Raw genomic sequence first — 22,662 nt, 5'->3', positions numbered from 1 at the left:
GAGCACCGATGGTGTGAGGACCCTATTGTAATTGCTCGGTCAATTCTTCTTCTTCTCTGAAATGAACTGCATTTTTGAGGGCCTAAATATGCTCGAAAACTCAAGTGGTGAAAATATACATGTGATATGGGTTTCAGAATTAGGTGTGGCAAAATGGCTTGATAGCGCCACCTACAAAATTTCAACTAAGCACCCTTGGCACTACGTTTCACGTACAATTATGAAATTCAGTAGACACAGGTAAGAGCCCAATAACTAAAAAAAAAGGCCCTGGGAGCAAAATCATAGCAGTTTTTGCCATTTCAAGACATTATACTTTAACAAACTCCTCCTAGAGATTTTATCAGATAACAGGCATGAAAACGGGTTAGGGGTGAAAAAGGTGAGAAGGATATTACCCCTGTAGGGGGGTCCGGGGGCATGCTCCCCCAGAAGAAAAATTTAAATATTCCATATTTTAAAGCATCAGTCATTTTGAAATGCTTTTTTTGCCAACCTGGGGAGAGCTGGAGAAACTTCAGCCATTAGTCAAAAAAGATTATGGCCTCCTTACTAAGTATTATGAAGGGGGATCGAGCGAATCTTTATTGGTGTCGATTTTCAGTCTCTTTTTAACGATAGGCTTTACGCATCTGTCAATCATCCCCACTTGCTATCTGGGGGAAAAACCTAGCGCTATGATTGGTCGAACTCTTCTTCTTTTGCTGTTGCTTGATTTGAGGACTGCGCGTGCACAGAGGCGTCACCAGGTTTTTGCGTAGTTTAGAGTGACAAATCGTACCAGCGTACTTTGAAGTCAAAATGCGTATCCACTATGTAAATTGCGTACAGTTTGGCAGTTCTGCTTATTGATAGAACGATGGACCACTTTACCTTCTGCCTTGTCAGTCCCCTCACCTCAAAATCTACCTCCTCAAAAACGGTAGCGTTAGCTAATAATTTTCCACCAGAGCTTTAGCTAGCTGGCTAACGTTGCATTCTCTCCTGCTGTGTTCAATGACTCAATTCATCAAGCTGTAGCTAACGTTAGCCAAGTCTATGTCAACAGAGCTCCTGGGTAACTTAACTTAGCAGAAAATATTAAAATTATTGAAACCATCCAGGGCCGGATTGGGACTCATTTTCAGCCCTGCAGTTTCATGCCTAATGCTCCGTTCACACCGAACGCGTCTGGGGCGTCTGAGGCGTCTGATTTACATGTTAAGTCAATGTAAACGCGCGTCTAGGTGTCCTGCGGCGCGAATCGGCCGTTGACGCGCGAATGGCGTGGCGCGAATTGAGCGTTCACGCGGCTGACGCGTGAATTGAGCGTCTGACGCCCAAACGCCCGAGTTGAAAAATCTGAACTTTGGCGTAAATTTGCAGTGCGTTAACCAATCAGGGACTCTGCTTTGGTAGTAACGTGTTTATGATGTGATCAGCAGTGGAGACCAGAACAAAGATGTCGCTGTGTGTGGCCACCCTGAGCTCTATGATGTGTCATTATATTTTTATCGAGACAGGAATAAAAAGGACCTTGCCTGGAAGAGAATAAGCAAAGAAATCGGACAATCTGGTTAGTTGTAAAACTTTTTGCATGATTTTAGCCGTTGATATTAGCCCACCTTCTAGCTAGCAAAAGTCGGCCGACATAACCGAGTTAAATTGCCGCTACAGGTTTCAACCTGACGAGATTATTTGTTTATTCAGAGGATCTGTGCAGAAACAGATGAAAGCCCCTCCCATGACGCGAATTCGCGTCTGAACACACTTTGTTTAGACGCGCGAATTGAGCGAATTTTACGCGCGTCTGACTTCAAAATGTTCAAGCGTCCAATTAGACGCGTCTAGCGCGAATTTGACGCCCCAGACGCGTTCGGTGTGAACGCAGCATTAGACCGGCCCACTTTAATTCACGACTGACTATATTAATAAAACCTCAGTATATAAGTCTGCAATAGTGCACTGTTCTCTACAGCCTTGTAATTAATTGTATTTTTCAAAAATATCTTTACATACCCATGATAGTACAAAAAATGCTAAAATTTGATATAAATTTATTTTTATAGTTATAATAATGATTTTATAATGTGAACCATTGATTAATTCTCTAGCCATCTTGTGGCTGTAGTTAAAAATTCATGTTATTTTAATTTTAATTTAATTAAGTGTTTGCTTTCCAGTAGATGGCAGTAATCGTCCACTAAACCCAGACACATTTTTCATGTCTATCACTATGAATGAAATTTAGAAATGTAGATCTTTATTAAAGTGAATTTAACATAAAATTTTGCTATTTTATATAAATGTATATACTTAAATTATTACAAATTGGGGCAAATAAATAAAACAAAATACCATAAATCCTACAAAATTGCACAACTTTACAGTAAAATATTAAAGTAGGCTATCATGTTTGTTTAAAAAAAAAGTTACATGTTACAAAATCACATTTTACTGTCTGGTTAAGCTAGTTGGACAGAAAAAATGAATATTGTTGGCCAATGTGTAATAGCATAGCAAGCAACATAACATAAGTGATAGGCCATATTTTATTATTTACCTACTATTATTACGATATGAGTAAGCTGCATACATGCCTTTATCTTTTGCATGTTTTCCCTTCTTCCTTTTTATTTATTTACGTTACTTAAATCGGCCTCTGGTGGCTTAGACCTTTTGCCTTACCATAATTTAGCGTTGATTTAGTACTTGTCCCGCTGTCCCTACAGACATCACCTCATCCCTTCTTATGGTATACTTTTGAGTGAGCTGTCTTCTCCGAGCGCACACTCTGAGTCCCTCCCGACCAGGTTAATTTACCCACAGAGTGACATGATATCATTGACGTTGCGTGCAAATGAGCGGTAAAAACCCGATCGCGCATTCGTTTGTTTGTTTTTTCTTGCGCGGGTGCCCCATGCCGCCCTGGGCCGTATTTCAACCCAGTACCTGACAACACCGGCCCTCGCGGCCAAATAAACAGACCGGCCCACCGGGAATTCTCCCGGTGCTCCCGATTAGCCAATCGGGGCCTGAAACCATCACTCACCAAATTCAGTCAGGTAAATCGCTGAGGCCAGGCATGCTTTCAGCTTCTGATGGTGGTCTGCACTGGTGATGCAAGGCCCTTCGCGTTAATATGTCCATGCACTCGCGCTCCCTTCTATCACGCGCACCTGTTCGCAGTTCACTGAATATGAATACCAATGGATATTCCAATTCCAACTCCATTATGAATAATAAATAGTTTTCGCTGAGAAGTGTGTTCGTGGTGGCCTGACAAAATTCGATGTTTCGCCATGAGGAAGTTGCTGTAACTCGGCATACAATGTCCGATCTGCCCCAAACTTCACGTTTTATTAGAGTCCTGGCCTGAAGACATTTATATGCGAATATTCAATTTCATTCATAGCGCCACCTGCAGGCAACAGGAAATGTCATGTTTTACACTGTGATTAACTCATTAAGATTTAACCAGAACAACATCATATTTGGTCAGTCTAATCTTAAGGCCTTAGCGATGTTAAATTGCAAAGATCTTGAGTTTTCGTTGAACGGCGTGTCAGTAGCGGCCTGGAAACTTTTGATGTTTTGCCATGAAACAGGAAGCTGTTCTAAGGCAGGGATACAATGTCCAACCTGCCCCAAACTACACATTTGATAAGAGTCCTGGCCTGAAGACATCTACATGCAGTTATTCAGTTAGTCATAGCGCCACCTGTTGGAAACAGGTAATGGCATGCTTTACACTGTAATTCACTCACTGAAACACATTTAAATATGCCACAAAGTACCAAATATGCTAGAAACATGTTAAATCATGCAACACTTGGCCAAGAGCTAATGATCAATGCCACGAAATAGGAAGTTGTTGTAACTCAGACATACAAATGTCCAATCTACCCAAAACCTCACATGTTTGAGTCCTGCCCTGAACACATCTACATGACAATATTCAGTTATAGCAATAGCGCCACCCATTGGCAACAGGAAGTGATGTGTTTAACACTGTGATGCACTACTGGCAACATACTATATATGCAATTGAGTGTGCTAAACATGCTAGAAACATTCTAAAACATGCTAGAAACACTTAGCTGAGTGCTAAAGCATGCTAATATTGTCATAAAACAGGACGTTGTTGTAGTCAAGCATATAATGTCCAATCTACCTCAAACTTCAAATAATAAGTGCCCTGGCCTAAAGACATCTACATGCCAAAATTTTGTTATAGTCAAATCTCTACCAGCTGGTAGCAGGAAGTGTGACAAATACAAATGACTGACGTAGTCCTCCTATATTTATATACTTAAATGATTATTGCCCACTGTGCTCTGTTTTCCTAAAACCACCAAGTGGCGGTGGCACGTGTGCAAGGGCCATTTCATCGCTGCTTGCAGCTTTAATTAGGGCCCAAGCCCTGAAAGGGCGAAGAAAAAACACATTTGAGTTTCTTTTTCAATTAATGTAGTATGTTTAACTTAAAAATAATCAAATTAGTGCTCTGTTTGAGATGAAATGAAAACAAATGTAATATATTGTATAACCAAAGGATGGCACCAAAGGCCTATTTTTAAACAGGGTTGGATAAATCTTTTTTGTTTAAACAGTGATTTAAAGTGCAATCATTTCCATTTATTTCACACTGCATCAGCATGTATATTTAAACATTATAAAATACTACTTTCTGTCACAATTTAGATTTTATTTTTTATTTAAAATGTTGTTAAATCTTCTGATTATCACTCTGTCTCCCTCTTTCTGTGCATGTGTGTGTGTGTGTGTGTGTGTGTGTGTCTGTCTGTGAGTCAATTTCACACTTGATGGTTAGAGTTTAACACTTTCATTGCTGTGAATGAAAGAAAAATCCCTTAGGGCTTGACTTTTTCTATGAATATTTGAATTACAAAATAAAGGCATTTATCCAAGCTCATCCAAACTCGGTCAACATGAAGCCATGGCGAGGCAACAAATATATGGTGAAAAAAGGGAAACAGGAAGTGTGTTATAACTTTGGCATACATTGACTGATTTGGACAAAACGTCAGCTCTGTGTTTGTTGTAGGAAGCCAATCACATTGATTTGACTATTGTGAGTCTAAGTTATAGCACCACCAACTGGCAGGATGAAGTGTGTCGCATTCAAAATGCTTTGAAATCACCCTCTCAATTTTATCCGATACACTTCAAACTTCATTAGTATAATGACAAAACACAGCAGATGTAGACCTGTGAAAGGATTTTAGTTATCTTAAATACTGTTGTTATGGCAACATATAAAATTTTTTGAGGTTCTTAGCATGCTTCAAATTACATGAAACTCAACACACACATCACAGTGGTCAGCCAGTACACATGGGCAAAGCCTAAAACAGGCATGGAGAGGGAGCTCTGTAGCACCACATTTTGACAAAAGTGTGTGTGTGGAGGGGGTAGTTTTACCTACAGTCACCAAACTCGGTACATATATTGCTCTCATTGAGCCGGACAACTTTCTAATTTACAGTCATTAGCTCTGACCAACAGGTAGTCAGATATTTAGGTTTGAATGTGTATTTTTTTAATAATCAGGATCTTAATTTTTCACTACTCCTCCTACGTGATTCATACGATTCACACCAAACTTTGGTGGCAAGACACCAATTTGATGTTAAACTGTGATCGGATATTTCAAATGGTGTTGCCAAGGCGAGCGATTAAAGTATTAACAAAAAGGGAAAGAGCAAGAGTCTCATATCTTCACATAATTCCTTTACATTTACCCATTTTAAATACCTATTGCCTGACATGCACAGTTGACCTGAAGCCACCGGGGTGGCGGTGGTGCCGGGGCTTGGTCCCATCATCGCTGCTTGCAGCTATATTTTTTTTGTTTTGTTTTTGCACAGAAAAAGTATTCTTGTCATTTCATAACATTAAGGTTGAACCACTGTAGTCAAGTTGACTATTTTAACAATGTATTTACTACTTTTACTACTGAGGATGAAAAAACCTCTTGGACATCAAAAATATCTTAATTTGTGTTCCAAAGATGAACGAAGGTCTTGCGGGTTTGGAACGGCATGAGGGTGAGTACTTAATAACCCTTTAACAATTGTAAGTGGGAAAAGTCCTAGTCTGTATTTAGAGTTATACAACATTTAGTAATGGTCCTAAAATCTGATTGGTTTAGCAGCATTCCAAGACCAGTGCAAGTCCAAACTGGGACCTTTCTTTGTTTGCATCACTCTTCTTGTCTGTGTTTGTGTGTTCCAGACAGACTGTCAGTCTGTGCATTTTTCAGTACCCTTTTCTGTAGGAATAATGATTGTCTGTAGGTTAAGTGATTGTTGTTAAGTAAAGCCCTATTTGGACGGTTATTGTTTCTCATAGGGACGCAAGGTATTTTCAACATTTACAAAGGCTAATCTGTGATTTTATTGCTGTCCAAATCCAGAATGTCAATGTTTGGTGTCAGTGTTTCTCTCGCCACCGTGTAAAAATCCAAGGTCATGTGATAATTTAATTGCTCTCTGAATCCACATCAGTTTACAAGAAGAGATAAATTCAAAATTCATCGTTTAAATCCTTTTGACCACTGTGGAGCACCGTACAATAACTGGAAAGTATTTACAAGAACAATATTTCATCACTGCTCCATCTCAGCATGTAGGAGCTGTTAAGAGCAAAAAGACGAGGAAAAAAAAGCTTGTAAACATTTGAAATAGGTATGCCATACAATTTTAAAATGTTTATAATATATAATTATATAAATTAAATATATAAACCAAGCAGCTTTTTGTTTACCTCATGTAAATAAGAGGTTGCATTTACTTATTTCTGCTAATTTCCACATTTTTAAAATGACACATTATTTTGAGATAAAATGCAACACAGAAAATCATTTTAACTACAGCGTGTCTACCTTCCTATTTTTTAAACAAAATATTTAGGTGATCAAATAATAAATAGGATATTATATCCTATTATTTTAAATAAATTTTAAATTTGTTCTTATTATTCCAAGCACATGAGATTTTATTTACATCTGCATTCCTGGGTTCGTAAGATCGTAGGTTCGTTTGCATTCCCGGGTTCGTAGGATCACAAAACTCACTCCTCCACCTTGAATAAATTGCCAATAAATTTGTCACAGACAAAGTGGCAAAATTGTCTCTAAAATGTACATTTTACATGTATAGAAGCAACAAAATAAAATTTATAAAATGTATAGAAGCAATATCATATTCACAATTGTGCTGTTTTTTGTTGTTTTTTTATGAATATCAGCAGCATGGCTGTGATGGTCTATGGCTTCATATCTATGACAGCTGAGCTGATATTCGGGAACAAAAGCACCCAGCTATATAAATATCTCAATCTTACACACTTAAGCAACACTGAATACTTCCATGGCCTCATGCTACAGTTATTCACATCTGTGATTATATTCAGAGCTACAAAACGACTGCAAGTGTAATATTGTTTTTATACAATAGTTCTTATAAATAAGAAATTAGTACAGAGTAACTTATATTTCCGACATATTGGCCAGTTAGTTAATATACAGCTATGGAAAAAATTAAGAGACCACTCCAAGTTCAGAAATCAATGTTAAGAGGTCTCTTAATTTTTTCCATAGCTGTATTTCTTTTACAGACACAAAAATAGTGCCAATAAAAGCTGAAGCATATATAAGGTTTCATCAAGCAATGCAATGACAGAAAGTCGGCCTGGAACAGCTTATATGGGCAGATTTTGGGCGACAGATTTTCCCTCCAAGATTTCGAGCAATCTGCAGGGTTTCCATTCCCTCACTAGTGAGAGATTCCACTCTGTGTATGTGTGAAACAGCATGCAACATTTAAAAATGCACAAATAGCCTTGAATATATACAGACAAGCATACTAAAACAGACTAATATCTGGGGTTACTTTCACCAGCTGTGCCTAGTTTAGCCTAGCCTAGAAGAGAAGAAGAAACCATATGTGAAAAGCTAAGTACACACTTACTGCTTCCATAGGAATTAAGAGGTGCTTCTAATCAAAATTCCTTGATTAATTGATAATCAGCAAGTGTGACCACCTCTATAAAAGCTGAAGTTTTGGCAGTTTGCTGTCTGAAGTCTGGAGCATTCAGGTGTGTGTTAATGCAATGCCAAGGAGGAAAGACATCAGCAATGATTTTAGAGAAGCAACTGTTGCTGCCCATCAATCTGGAAGGGGTAAAACATTCAAGACAGTTGTCAATCTTCCCAGGAGTGTACATCCCAGCAAATTCACCCCAAGGTCAGTGTGCTATACTCAGAGAAATTACAAAAAAAACCCAAGAACTACATCTCAGACTCTAGAGGCACCAGTAAATGTTAAAGTTCATGACAGTACAATTAGATAAAGACTGAACAAGGCTTGTTTAGAAGGGTTGCCAGGAGAAAGCCTCTTCTCTCTAAAAAAAGAAGGTTTGCAAAGTTGTATCTGAACAAACCACAAGACTTCGGGAACAATGTCCTTTGGACAGACAAGACCAAAGTGAAAATGTTTGGCTGTAATGCACAGTGCGATGTTTGGAGAAAACCAAACACAGCATATCAGCACAAACACCTCCAACCAACTGTCAAGCATGCTGGTGAAGGGGTGATGATTTGGGCTTTTTTGCAGCCACAGGACCAGGGAACCTTGCAGTCATTGAGTCGACTTTGTATATAAAAGTATTCTAGTCAAATTTAAAGCCATCTCTCCAACAGCTTAATTTTGGCCGAAATTGGTTCGTGCAACAAGGCAATGATCCCAAGGACACCAGCAAATCTACAACAGAATGACTGAAAAGTGCTGTCATGGTGTTGTAGTGCCCCGGTCAAAATCCAGACCTCAACACGATTGAAATGCTGTTGAATGACCTTAAGAAAGTTGTGCATAAAACCACACAAACCTCAATGAAATAACGTTGTAAAGAAGAGTGGGATAAAAATTCGTCCACAATGAAGTGAGAGTCATACAAAAAACGTTCACTTTAATTTTTGCTGCTAAAGGTGGTTCAACAAGCAATTGAATCATGCGGTGTACTTAGTTTTTCATACATGTCTTCTCCATTTTGGCATTATTTTTTGTTAAATAATGACTGTGTAATATATTGTGTTGTTTCTTATCTGAGGTTGTATTTACCTAATTTTAAGACCTGCTAAGGATCAGATGATTTTTAATGTCTTGATACCTAAAACTCTAGAATCCAAAGAGGGTATGCTTTCTTTTTCACATGACAGTATGTTAATGCTGGCATTTACACTCTTACATTTAAGAAAGAGAACATCATGTAAATAAATTGCTTTGTTAGCGGCTCTTCAACACGACTCCGTCCTAAACAGTGCAAATCTGTGTGCATTGGCCTGTGTTGTGCATGTCAAATAAAAGCAATCAAAATAAATTAATTTAATTTCTTATGTTATTTGTAACAATATTTATTTATTGATCCTTATTAATTTCAAATACCATTTCTGATTGTTATTTACATACAAAAATATGTATGTTATTCATGATTAAGGGGCAGATTTACTAAACGAGAGCTCAATTCCACAAATGCGGCAATGGGAGTGGCAAGTTTTGCGCTTGATCTACTACTGATGCGCCAATTAAAGAACACAGACGCAGTCAAATAATTTACATAATGACCAGCGCAATCTACTAAGAGCAGTGCAAATTAGCGTTGGGTCGCAAATAAGCAGAGCTGATGCTCATAAGGTGTGGATCGACACCGGCGCAACTTGTTACATGTAATCTGACAAACACGTACACATATAGGCCAACATGGCTTGGCAAACAATATGTTCAGAAACTCGTACAAATACATATGCAATAAGGTCAGCCGCAAAAACAACTCAGTCCACACCTTTTTAGCGTTAATTTTGCCCTGCGTGTCATTAGTAAATCCTGACAGTAGTTTAACACCAAAAGAGGGTTTGCACTGGCGCAAGCTGTTAGTAAATCTGGCCCTAAGTATTATCGTATTCTAAAGGAAACTGAAGCATTCAGCATTTCAACATTTTCTACTCTCGTATTTAAAGGCTGCTATTGGAGTATAATCATTGTATTATGCGACTATGCATTACTTTACAGAGAGCTTACGACCTAAAAGAGTTCGTTAAAAACCAGATAGTAGTTACTAAGTCTCTAATATGATTAAGAAAGACAGAAAAATTATGCTCATACATCTCCTCTCTCCTCCATTCTCTCTCCTCTGGTTTGGTCCGAATGGTGACTGTATGTTTGGTCATTAGTGAATTCATGTGTGTTAGCTGAAAAAACACAAAATCACATATTCAGTTACCCACATGCCTAACCAGATCTGACATGTTAAAGGTGAAGTAAACAACAAAGAGATATGGCTGAGAGACATTACAAAAGAGAAAAGTTCATGGAATATCACTCAAAAAAGAAGGGTTATGATCAAGCAAGAGCTTTAGGATGCTCATTAATATTAGAAAAGCTTTCCAGCGCTGGAGAGACTCAAGCGAGAAGGTCTAAAAATGGATGCTGAGGTTGCATTGCTTCTACTCAATACACGAGTAACACTGGTTTTGCTATGTTTCACAGAACCATGATAAGCTGTTGTTGTAATGCTAACTATAGTAACATGACAGTTTTGAGTGACATTGTTTGTCTGGAGCTTATGTGCTGCTGGTGACTAACGACAAACTCTTGCTTGTATATAATCTTGTGAAATTCAGGTTCATGATTTGCTCTTTTCTTGTCATTCATTCATCATCTCTGCTGTGATAAAGAGACACAGTCTTGCATTGCATGTTCATGCATTTTGAGGGTGGAGCAATGAAGAGAGGGGTGTGTTTGTTTGGGTGAATTTCAAATATCAACAGTGTTTCTCAGAAATCTCTTACTGATAAAAGACATCTATATTTTCAGTCCTGGATAAGTCAAGGTGGGTGGGTGGGTGGGTGTATGGATTGTTCCAGCACCCCCTATGTTCTCTGAATGCTCACTGGGTCACTACCACCCTCTCTGAAAAATGTTGACCTGAGCATAACTGAATGTGTTTTTTATAACTTTTTTGTTTTTAACTGTTTAAGCACAATAAGATATGAAAAAGAACTCAATACTGCATTGACTGGTGGCTTTCTGTGTGGGCACTTCAAGTGTGTGCACAGAAAACCGCCTATCAGGCAGTGTGCGAGTACAAAATTGAGTTCTCGTTACAGTCATATTGAGCTTGAACTGTTTAGAATCGCTAAAACTGGCATGGCTTAAAAACACATGCAAATACACTTTGTGACAAAGAATCACAGCAACATCAAATATGCATAACCGTGGGGTAGAGGCAATAATCAAATTTAAACAGGTTTCTCGTGTGTAGCAATATATCATCCACCACTCTTTAACCCTATACAACCCCTCATTCTAACCAGGATTTATAAAGTGAATACTGTGCAGAGTAATCCATCTGTGTGGAGAAAATCCACACTTGTACTGATTTGACATGATTTTACATCTATATAAAAATGGCTTACATGAAGGGAAGCCGTCTCCAAAGAACATGTTAAAGAGATCTTCAGGTGTAATATCAGACTCAAAGCCTCTGTGGAAATCAAATCCTCCATGAGTGCTGCTGGGCTCCTCTCCTCCACTTACATCATACTGCCTCTTCTTCTCTGGGTTACTGAGCACTGCGTAAGCATTTCCAATCTCTGGTGAAGAACAAGAACAGCATTTATTGTTTTATATTTTATGTACATCAACTTTTTAACAATGTATTGGAATAATTGGATATGGTGTTTCAGTGACAGCATTACTTTTAAAGGCCTCGGTTGCTCCTGGTGCATGGTTTTTGTCAGGGTGGAATTTCAAAGCCAGTTTTCTGTAGGCCTTTTTCAGTTCCTCAACATTGGCATCTTTTCTGACAGCCAGTACCTCATAGTAATTTTTACATTTCTTTATCCTAAAGACAACAAAAAGCAACAGTTTTTAAATGTTAAATCTATTTTATATTAAACCTTTTTTATTACAACTGTGGCTGCAAGAAGCTATCAAGTGCAGCTTTGCCGAGCTACATATATACACAAGCACACTTACCACCCACTTTATTAGGTACACCTGTTCAACTGCCCATTAACACAAATATCTATCAGCCAATCATATGGCAACCACTCAATGTAATTAGGCATGTAGACACGAGCTTTCTGTGCAGGCACTTCGAGTATGCACACAGAAAACCACCTGTTAGACAGTGTGCGAGTACAAAATCGAGTTCTCTTTACTGTAGGGTGACCAGACGTCCAGTTTTTCCCAGTATTTCAGTTCTATTTTTAGTGTCCCGACAAAAGTTTATTTGCATGTGTTTTTAAGCCATGCCAGTTTAAAGGTGCCCTAGATTCAAAATTTGAATTTACCTCGGCATAGTTAAATAACAAGAGTTCAGTACATGGAAATGACATACAGTGAGTCTCAAACTCCATTGTTTCCTCATTCTTATATAAATCTCATTTGTTTAAAAGACCTCAGAAGAACAGGCGAATCTCAACATAACACCAACTGTTACGTAACAGTCGGGGTGTACACCCCCAATATTTGCATATGCCAGCCCATGTTCCCAACATTATGAAAGGCATTAGACAAGGGCAGAACGTCTGGATGTTGAATCAACAGACTAGGTAAGCAAGCAAGGACAATAGCAAAAAATGGCAGATGGAGCAATAAAAACTGACATGATCCATGATTACATGATATTTTTTGTGATATTTGTAAATTGTCTTTCTAAATGTTTCGTTAGCATGTTGCTAATGTACTGTTAAATGTGGTTAAAGTTACCATCGTTTATTACTGTATTCACGGAGACAAGAGAGCCGTCGCTATTTTCATTTTTAAACACTTGCAGTCTGTATAATGCATAAACACAACTACATTCTTTATAAATCTCTCCAACAGTGTAGCATTAGCCGTTAGCCACGGAGCACAGCCTCAAACTCATTCAGAATCAATGTAAACATCAAAATAAACACTGTACTTACGCGATTAGACATGCTGCATTACGAACACTTTGTAAAGATCCATTTTGAGGGTTATATTAGCTGTGTGAACTTTTTTTATGTTATTTAAGGCAAGCGCGAGCTCTTGGGGCGTGGAGCACGAGATTTAAAGGGCCACACACCCTGAATCGGCTCATTTCTAATTATGCCCCAAAATAGGCAGTTAAAAAAATGAATTTTAAAAAATCTATGGGGTATTTTGAGCTGAAACTTCACAGACACATTCAGGGGACACCTTAGACTTATATTACATCTTTTAAAAAAAAGTTCTAGGTCACCTTTAAGCAATTGTAAATAGTTCAAGCTCAATATGACAGTAAAGTAGGATGACTAGATTTGTCATGGTGGAACACAGGATGGGATGGACACGCCTCCCCTAACCGCCTCCCCGAATTACAAGGACATAGGATGTGCTGTGAGAAATGTGCACTTTTCTTGATGTTACGCTTGCACTGTTTGGTCTCGCCCACTGGTATTTTCCTTACAAATGCTCTACAAAGGAATCATTGATGTCTTTTGGAATGCAGTGGGCTTATATATTAAAAATATTAAAACTCACTGACAGAAGACTGCTTTCAATTTTAAATGCTCACGTGCGTTTTGTAAAAGAGTGCTGGTGTATGCAACTGTGTGCGACTCCGTTCAAGTGGTTAAATGTACTTGCTAGAGTTCGGGTACTCGACCTTGGGACTTGAGTATAATTTTGAACTCGGACTTGTCATACTCGGACTTGACACAGACTATTTCTATTTCTGGACAATTTTCAGATTATAGTCGAGTCCGGACACTGGAGGACACAATATAGTATTATTTAAAAATGAAACGAAAATACTTACATTGTGTTGTTGCAGCATAGAGCATTGTAGCCAATTGCAGACATGTATGTTGAGCGCGTGGACGCAATGGCCAATCAGAGTCATTTTAGAGTCATTAACCATGTGCAGAATTCGCTCAAAATGGATGTGTTCAGCACAAGCTTTATACTTTCACAAAATCTCTCATTGTAACCAGCAAAGCCTAGATGCAATGTAAATAAGAGAGTCACTGTGTAGTGTGGACAGCTTCATTGTTTATAATGAGAGTTTTTATGAGTGCAGAATGCGGTAAGTGACGGCTTAAAGGGAGCGCTGTTGATAATTTAAATAATAGTTTTGTTTTTCATGCTGCTTAGAGGAACAGTGGTCATGTTCACACTGCAAAGTTTTAGGAGTGAAAACATTTAAATGTGGGAGTGAATCCGCTAAATTATTGTTCTGTGTGAGTCATGAAATTACAATGACTGACATCATAACCATAGCAACATGAGGATGTGTTAACCATAGCAACGTTTTGGCACCTCAAGGCTGTTAACAAGAAACATGAAGGCAACAGTTTGGATGTGTAAAAGTAGGCCCTTTTCACGGACTGTGATGACGCATTTCCACAGTTATCAACATCACAATCTTGTAAGGTTTTTACTATTTTCATTTTATAAAATATGTTAATACAAATTTATATCTATATACTTTGTGTTATATTACTTTGGCAATAAATTACACACACAAAAAAACTAAACAAATTAATACTGCTGTGAGGTTGTTTCTAATACAACGGCTGAGGCAGTGATGGCAGATTTGACATATTGCTCTCTTTTGACTACTGTAGTCAATCTCTCTGTATTTTTCCTTCTTTTGGAAAGCCGTAGAAATACTATCATGTTTTTTTTTCTTTTGCTATTAGAGCAAATGCAAATACAAAAAATTTATTTGCTGTCATCTCCCATTCATCGCTACAGAAGTTTACCCAACTATGATGACTTAAGCTTCTGAGAACCCCGGAAATGTGAAAAAGATCCATGACATGCATTTGTCTCCCCACAAAAAGTAACTATAATTAATGTAAATCCTATTAACCAACATTATTAATTGCAATTACAGTACAAAGGGAAAACTGATTTAAACCATTTTTTGCTTGATAGGAAGCTAGTTGAGGTCCTGATGACAATATATAAATAAAATAATAAATAATTGACAGGATGTAATAATGCTATGATTTTTGTTACATCTACACTTTGGTCATAAGTTTACAGATACCTTGCAAAACCTGCAAATGTTTTTTTATAAGAAGGATCATAAAAATGTTTGATTTAGTACTGCCATAATTAAGCTATTTCACATATCAGATGTTTACATATAGCCTAACCACATTCCTGGAGGCCCCCCAACACTTCATGTTTTCCATGTCTCCTTAATCAAACACACCTGATTTCAGCTCATTAGTAGAGACTCCTAGACCTGAAATGGGTGTGTCAGACAAAGAAGAGATACAAAATATGCAGTGTTGGGGGGCCTCCAGGAACGTGGTTGGGAACTACTGGCCTAGTCCATAAGACAAAATACAAGACAAATTACATACACTTGATTTTTAATATTGTGTGTCATTACCTGGATGATCCACGTCTATTTTGTGTGTGTGTGTGTGTGTGTGTGTGTGTGTGTGTGTGTGTGTGTGTGTGTGTGTGTGTGTGTGTGTGTGTGTGTGTGTGTGTGTGTGTGTGTGTGTGTGTGTGTGTGTGTGTGTGTGTGTGTGTGTGTGTGTGTGTGTAGCCCTGTCCAAATACCCACACTTGCAGTCTTTGCACTTGACCACTTGTCTACTTATATGATGTATTTCCTGTATTTGGCTCCTGTTCAAGTGGGCATGAAGACTGCAAGTGTGTGTAGAACTTTTGATTACCCGAAGGGACACACTTATAGTCTTGCAAAAAAATGTAAGTGATTACAGAGCTTTTTTTTTTTTAATTATTATTTTCAGTGCTTTGCATTTTAAAATACACTTCTAAATGCATGTTTAGTGGTTGCTATGTAACTAACAGAAGACACAATATTAAAATTGTGGTGCTTCTTTAAGTGATAAAGCGCAGTTTCAAATGATGTACAAAATACACACAGTCTACTTATCTTTGCATCAATAAAACGTGCAACAATTTATATTTTACTACCAAATTATATGTAATATATAATTAATTTAACTTACAGTCAAAGGTTTTCCTTGACATCTCGCGATTTCGGGGCAAGTGAATTCCCGAACATAATGCATGATGGGATATGCTTAGCCTTGAATAGCACTCCGAAGCGGTATTCCAAAAAGTGTGGGTTTAGTGTGCGTTAAGGGCACTGCACTTGGGTATTTTTAAGACATGGGACAGTCTTGCGCACTTACTTTCTGTCGCATACATGCGCTCTCAAGTGGCCAAGACCGCAAGTGTGGGTATTTGGACAGGGCTAGAGTGTGTGTGTGTGCGTTTTTGTGACATATCAGGACACAAATGTGTATAATGACATGGGTATGACATAGGTATTACAAAAAGAGGAGAATTATGAGGACATATGTCGGGTTATGTTTTAACCCAACATAAGCCGTGATTTCACCACACGGTGTCAGCACTTTAAACTAGTATTCGTGACACTGCAGTGTGAGTTAGACTTATTTGTATTAATGTATTTATTTGTATTAACATATTTTAATCACTATTCTGTCATTTTTCATTGACAATCATTTCACTGTATGTATATCACACATTTATGCCAAAAATCTTAATATTCAAAGTAGTTGTGCTGTCTGTTTAGAAAATGTCTTCCTTTCTGAGCATTTCTTTGTTCTTGCTGTGCTCTAGCCAGAACCGGTTTGGCAGCCCTAGGAGTCCATGGTCATTCGCACCTTGAACTCAGGCATGGAAGCCTGAGGTGAACAAAGGCAACTCGTGATGAGATTAGCCTATCGTCAATGGGCCGTTGATGTCATCTTTCCTGTCTCCCACCTTTGGCAGTCCTGATTACAATAGTCATTTACTTGTCGTTGAGGGTCCCATCACATTCTTTTGATTAATCAAAGTGTGACAAAAGAATGTCTGTTGTGAAGCTCTGGTGCCATCACGTCTGTTGCTCACTACAGATGCTAACGGTACTAGCGGATTTACAGTTATTGTCAATCTGTAAACAGATTGTCCGGAGGTAATCAGCGATGCTTGTCAGTTTTAACTCGTATTTGATTGCGGTACAATTGTGAATGTAAAAAGTAGTCTAGCCATCTTAATAATGCATCGTCACCCATAGTTACTACACTTTTACTATAGTAAAACCATGGTTCACTTTCGTAAGGTTGTTTATCTGTCAAATTCATTTAAAAAAAAATGTAAATTCAACAGGTATAAAATATGATCAGTAAGAGAAAAACAATGTTAATAAAAAGATGAGCACTGGACTGCGGCAGGTTAGTGGGGAAATATATTTATTTATTATTCAGAATGCAGAATTTCAAAATAACAGACAATGCTTTGTCAAACATTCAACGCTTTTCTAGTTACAATTATATGAGAACTTCAAATAATATTAATTCTTACTCTTTACATCTCTGTTTGCTACCTCAGTTCAATTTCAAGAATTACATTTGAATTTAAAACACATTTGCAATAAATCCAGAATTTTGAACAACTCTGCTGAAAATGGAAATAAATTCATTTTCTTCTTCTCTTTCCTCTTCTACTGTCTTTATGTGACTAGTTCTTAAAAAGCCGCAGCTTAAGTATACATCTTGCCACCTAGTAGACAAGAAGTGATGATGGCACATATGCATTTCACTAGGTAACTTTAATAGGTAACTATATTACGACTGTTTCAAAGTGTGTGATAAGTGTCACACTTCCTGCTGTGGAGCTATGACTGTGACCCACAGTAGCCACTTTCATTTGAACAGCCCCATGACCAAACATACAACAACAATTTTATCTAAATATGACAATACACTTATGAGACAAGACATGAGACACTTCCCGTTTTCCTTTTTTCACCATGAATTTATAGTCTCACCATGGCAAAACCATTTAAGATATAAAAAAACCTGTTTGCAATTTAGCATCTCAAATGTCTTGCCATAATGTTGAACAAGAATGGTAATGATCACACAAATTCACTAGGAGCAGTAATATAAAGTTCACCCTACTTTTCACAAAATCCAAAATGGCCCACTTCATTTTAGGCAGAGGTAATGAATGTCAAAGCAAAATTTCTTTGGGTCAATGAAAACTATTGTATACGTGTACTGTACATGAATCTACTATACACTCACAAGCCACTTTATTAGGTTCACCTGTTCTACTGCTTGTAACTGTGTGTACAATTCGCACGGGTTCACCAAAATTGGACAATAGAAGATTGGAAAAACATTGCCTGGTCTGATAAGTCTTGATTTCTGCTGTGACATTCAGATGGAAGGGTCAGAATCTGTCATGAACGACATGAAATCATGGATCCATGCTGCCCTGTATCAGCTGTTCAGGCTGCTGGTGGTGTAATGGTGTGGGACATATTTCCTTTCCTGAGTATTGTTGCTGACCATGTCCGTCCCTTTATGACCACGGTGACTGAGACAGATGAGACATGCAATTATTTGTAATATTAAACAAATAATCCACAATACTTTGTACCCAACAAGTAAACCATGAGGTAGAGTTCTATGGAACCACCCCCAAACTGCAGCTAACACCCAGGCCACTGATTACCATGGCAGCACAGGCACATCTGCAAGATAAGATTGTTTTACAACTCAAAGGAGTTTTACTTTAAAAAAGTGTCTGAACATTCCTACCTCTATGGCATTTCATATAGGCTACTATATTTGTTATATTATATAGCCTAAATGTTAATGTGCAGTTGACAAACTATACATCATTACAAAGATCTAAGACTCAAGCTTCACATTTTGACTCTTAAAATCTTATATTGACCGTAATTTCTTAATATGCTTAAAAGCATGCACATTTGGAGAAATATTGATGGATTCTCATATGTTTATATCAATTTTCTATAAAGAGGAAACAGTCGTCGGTGAAATGTGTGGTGCAGACATACAAAACTATGGGAAGTTGTATCGGCGCATTACCAGAGAAAATAAAATTAACCCACTGTTTCTTCATAGGCTCGGATGAAGGAACTAAAAAAATTCTTCGGTGTTCATTTGTACATTCATACACTGAGCAACTGCCAATGCTTCACTCGTTTGCAAGCCATGATGTCTCTCGAGGAAAAGAAAAAATATATTGTGCTCGAATCTCACTGTAGTAGCTCATTTTCTCATGGGCGGGCAAAGCAGAGAAAGGGCAGGTAACCTTTCCCCGTATGACGGCATATAGGGAAGATTCCAGATTGGGCCATCTGAGCTTTCATTTTCTCAATTTACCCAGGGCTCGGTTTACACCCATCACCTTTTCTAGCCACTGGGGGACCATATGCAGGCTAGGGGAACTCATATTAATGTTAAAAAACCTCAGAAAGTGAAATTTTCATGCCATTGGACCTTTAAGGCATAGGGATACATTCACAATGTGACTGGCTGGATTTTATGACATATTGCCTATTTTGAGACAGAACTTACTGAACATTCAAAACAATGCTGTGTGCTGAGGTAAATGCACTTGTTGTGTGTGTGTAGCCTGCATATGATGGCATTTTGGCCAGCTGGGAACTCGTGAAGAGCTTATAAAATGTGTAAAGTAGTCAAAACAGCGGCGGGAATCCATCCGTCACACACACAAACAATCTGCTGCATGGAGACGCGCGTCTGATGCCTGTGATGGGCAAAATCGAGACCGACATGCATGAGGATTCTGTCCTTTTTATGGTCTCTTCTTCCTGTTTTTGGTTAGCTTACATGTCTTTGGTCCGTGCTGCGTTCATATATCATTCGAACCGCAACAGAGTTCGTTTGGAAGTGGACCGAGACCCATCTTTTCAGTGGTCTCGGTCCACTTGTTTGGTGTGCACCAGGGTTCGGATGACAGCGTTCACATATGTTCAAATGAACCGCACTAACAGAGCAAATCGCACCAGGGTTCGTTTTAATCGAACCAAACATAACAAGTATGAACGCACCCTTAAACACACAAATAAACTCCTTTATTCCTATACATGCTATATATAACCACTGGAGAAATGTATAAACATTCACATGTATAGTGGTATCAAGAGCTGCAATTTTAATTTCCTGTAAGTCCATTTACATTACATTTTGCTAACTTTAGTATTATAAGACTCTTGAAGGTTACACATTAATATCTTATATAGGGAATTAGCTCAAATGGTGAAATATATGTAATTAAATCATAACATGTTATAATCAATTATAAATATACATCAACCCTAAAGGGAAAAAAAAAAAAAAATATATATATATATATATATATATATATATATATATATATATATATATATATATATATATATGACAGAATGTAATTAATTGTGAATATATATGGTCTAGGTCAGATTGCAGAATTAGTTTTAGTTTTAGAATTAATTTCAAAGAGACTGGTTGGTTTGTCCACTTTACTTATCAGTACGATCTTTTTATCAACTCTTAAAAAGGAGATTATTCTTCTGGCCAAACAGAATAATTCTCCTACTCTAGTACTAACAAAACAAAAGCATGTAGAGAAAATCAAAACGTTAAAGTGACCTGGTTTATGAGCAGCACAGAGACAGTCAAGCATGAATATAATGGATTTTAATAAATGAAACTACGAATACATACAACTAAATCTAAAGGCAGGAACACACCAAGCCGACGGTCGGCCGTCGGGCAGTTTTTCTTCGTCGGCCGACTAAGTTTTCTCAGTGTGTTCCGCACCGTCGGCTGAAGTTGGTCCTCGTTGGCCTTTTTTCGGCTGATTCGACATGTTAAATCGGCGTTGGAGCTCGTCGGTCCGTCGGGCCATTGGATCATTCTGATTGGCTGTTCAGCTACTGCCACCTGCTGTTTCGGAAAGGCATTTCATCTCACACAGGCGCAGAACAGAACTGTGCTGCTTGGCCGTCGGTTTGGTGTGTCAGGGCAACTTTGGACACAGACGCTGCCGACGTGAGCAAACTCCGCAGTCTGCTTTCATTGCCACTAGTTCGTCGGCGTCGGCTTGGTGTGTACTGGCCTTAAGCAAAGAATACATATATACAGGATAACGAAAGTAAAGAAAGAAAGACTAATACTAGACCTTGTCACCTACATCCAGTTCTTGGTGTGATGTTTTCCAGTCATAATATGCTTCCTGGCCTTTAACACTCTTTTGAAGCTGTTGTTGGGCAAAAGCAAATGTTGTTCTCAGGTGCCGATGTAGTTCGTCGAGGTACTGGTGAGTGGTGTAGGCTGTGACAAGGCTGGAGTCTCCCGGTTGAGTCTCCCAGGTGCAGCGGCAATGTCCCCTGCCGCCCAGTCATTAGTTCAAAGGGTGACAAGAGTTGGCTCATGCAGGGTGGCTCTGATGGAAATGAGCACCAGAGGAAGTTTCACTTCCCAGTCTTTCTGGTTGGCAGACACATACATTCTCAGCATGCTGACCACAGTTCGAATGGTTCATTCCACTTGGCCTAATGAGATGGGATGGTGGCTGATGTGCAGTTAAGCTTGTACACCCAGGAGTTTCCAAATCTGCTGCATGATCTCGGCTGTAAAGTGGGTACCTCTGTCAGAGTTGACTCTCAGTGGCAATCCGAACCTGGAGAAGATGTGGTTCATCAGGAGGTATGCCGTGGTCTGGGCAGTGTCATTGGGTGCTTGAAGACACTATCCACTTGGTGAATTGGCACACGACCATAAGGAAATAATTGTTGCCCCTCATCGACCTGGGCAGTCTATTTGACCATGGGAATGTGACTCATCTGCATTGCAGTGGGGCTCTGTGATTTGGGTTTGCTGTTTGTAATTGGCAGCAAACCAGACACCCTCTGACATACTCTGCCATATCTTGCTGCATGCCGGGCCAGCATGCCACTTGTTTCAGTGCCTCGTATGTGGTTCTGGTACCATGGTGTCTGGCACATGGTGCATTGTGAGCATACATTAGCATGACCCCCCTTTGGCACCGTGGCACCACAAGCCTTGTGAGGTCATCAGGGCCATACCACAGAATGTTTTCTCTAACACGCAGCATGTGTTTGATCTCATGCAGTTGTCTGAGGCAAGGGGCAGCTGTGGGTTCAGACGCTGTGATCAGGTGGTTCGAGGGGCCTCAGAGATGGTTTATAATAGCTTGTATGGAGGTGTAAGAGGCTTGAAGGTCAGCAATGTCATTGTTGGAAATTTATGGAGCCAGCGAAAGTGGCTGTAAGGTGGGTGCTGTTGCAGGAAGAGTTTGCTGGCTGTGGGTTATTGCTGCCATGCTAAGGGTGGGTGGCTGGGTTGGAGGTGACCATAGATTGCCATGTAGTGCACCAGTCTTGGCAAGGGCATCATTTTGGTCATTCAAGTCTTTGTCAAGGCCTGGTTATTTTGAGTGTCCCTTCACCTTTTTCCCAGTAGACGATCAGGTTGTGTGTTCTTGTGATGTCGTCACATGCTTGGAACAGGTGTTGGTGTTTGACCAGCTTGTTGTTTGCTGTCTTGAAGCCATTTTGTTTCCAGCCCGGAAGGTGGAGTCTGGCATAGTTTGAATTATGTTGATGTTATGGGCAATTTGAAGGGTTATGAGAATAGCTGCTACCTTAGAATATTTAGATGACTGGGGACCCAATTTGAAGTGCTGTGGTTACACCTGCATCTGCTTTTAGGATGCCCTCGTGGTTGTAGAGACATCCATCAACATAAGCAGTGTGCATACCTTGGCACGCATTCTCTTCAAAGTACCTGTGACAGGTCAGTTGTTG

General features: G+C 38.9%; 1 protein-coding gene across 1 annotated transcript in view; it reads right to left on the bottom strand.

The window, feature by feature from the left end:
• The window catches only part of dnajb14 (DnaJ heat shock protein family (Hsp40) member B14), a 62,192-nt gene that overhangs the window by 6,483 nt on the left and 33,047 nt on the right, over window positions 1-22,662 (bottom strand). Inside the window, exons 3-5 of the mRNA XM_048167904.1 lie at window positions 11,759-11,904; window positions 11,477-11,653; window positions 10,164-10,249 (exon numbers count right to left, since the gene is read on the bottom strand). Of these exons, the coding sequence (XP_048023861.1) occupies window positions 10,164-10,249; window positions 11,477-11,653; window positions 11,759-11,904 (409 nt within the window). The remainder of the gene's footprint in view (window positions 1-10,163; window positions 10,250-11,476; window positions 11,654-11,758; window positions 11,905-22,662) is intronic.

This window comes from Megalobrama amblycephala, linkage group LG19, assembly GCF_018812025.1.
Source record: "Megalobrama amblycephala isolate DHTTF-2021 linkage group LG19, ASM1881202v1, whole genome shotgun sequence".
NCBI lineage: Eukaryota > Metazoa > Chordata > Actinopteri > Cypriniformes > Xenocyprididae > Megalobrama > Megalobrama amblycephala.
The sequence above is the reverse complement of the archived record's forward strand: the minus strand, read 5'-3'. Positions and strand labels throughout refer to the sequence as shown.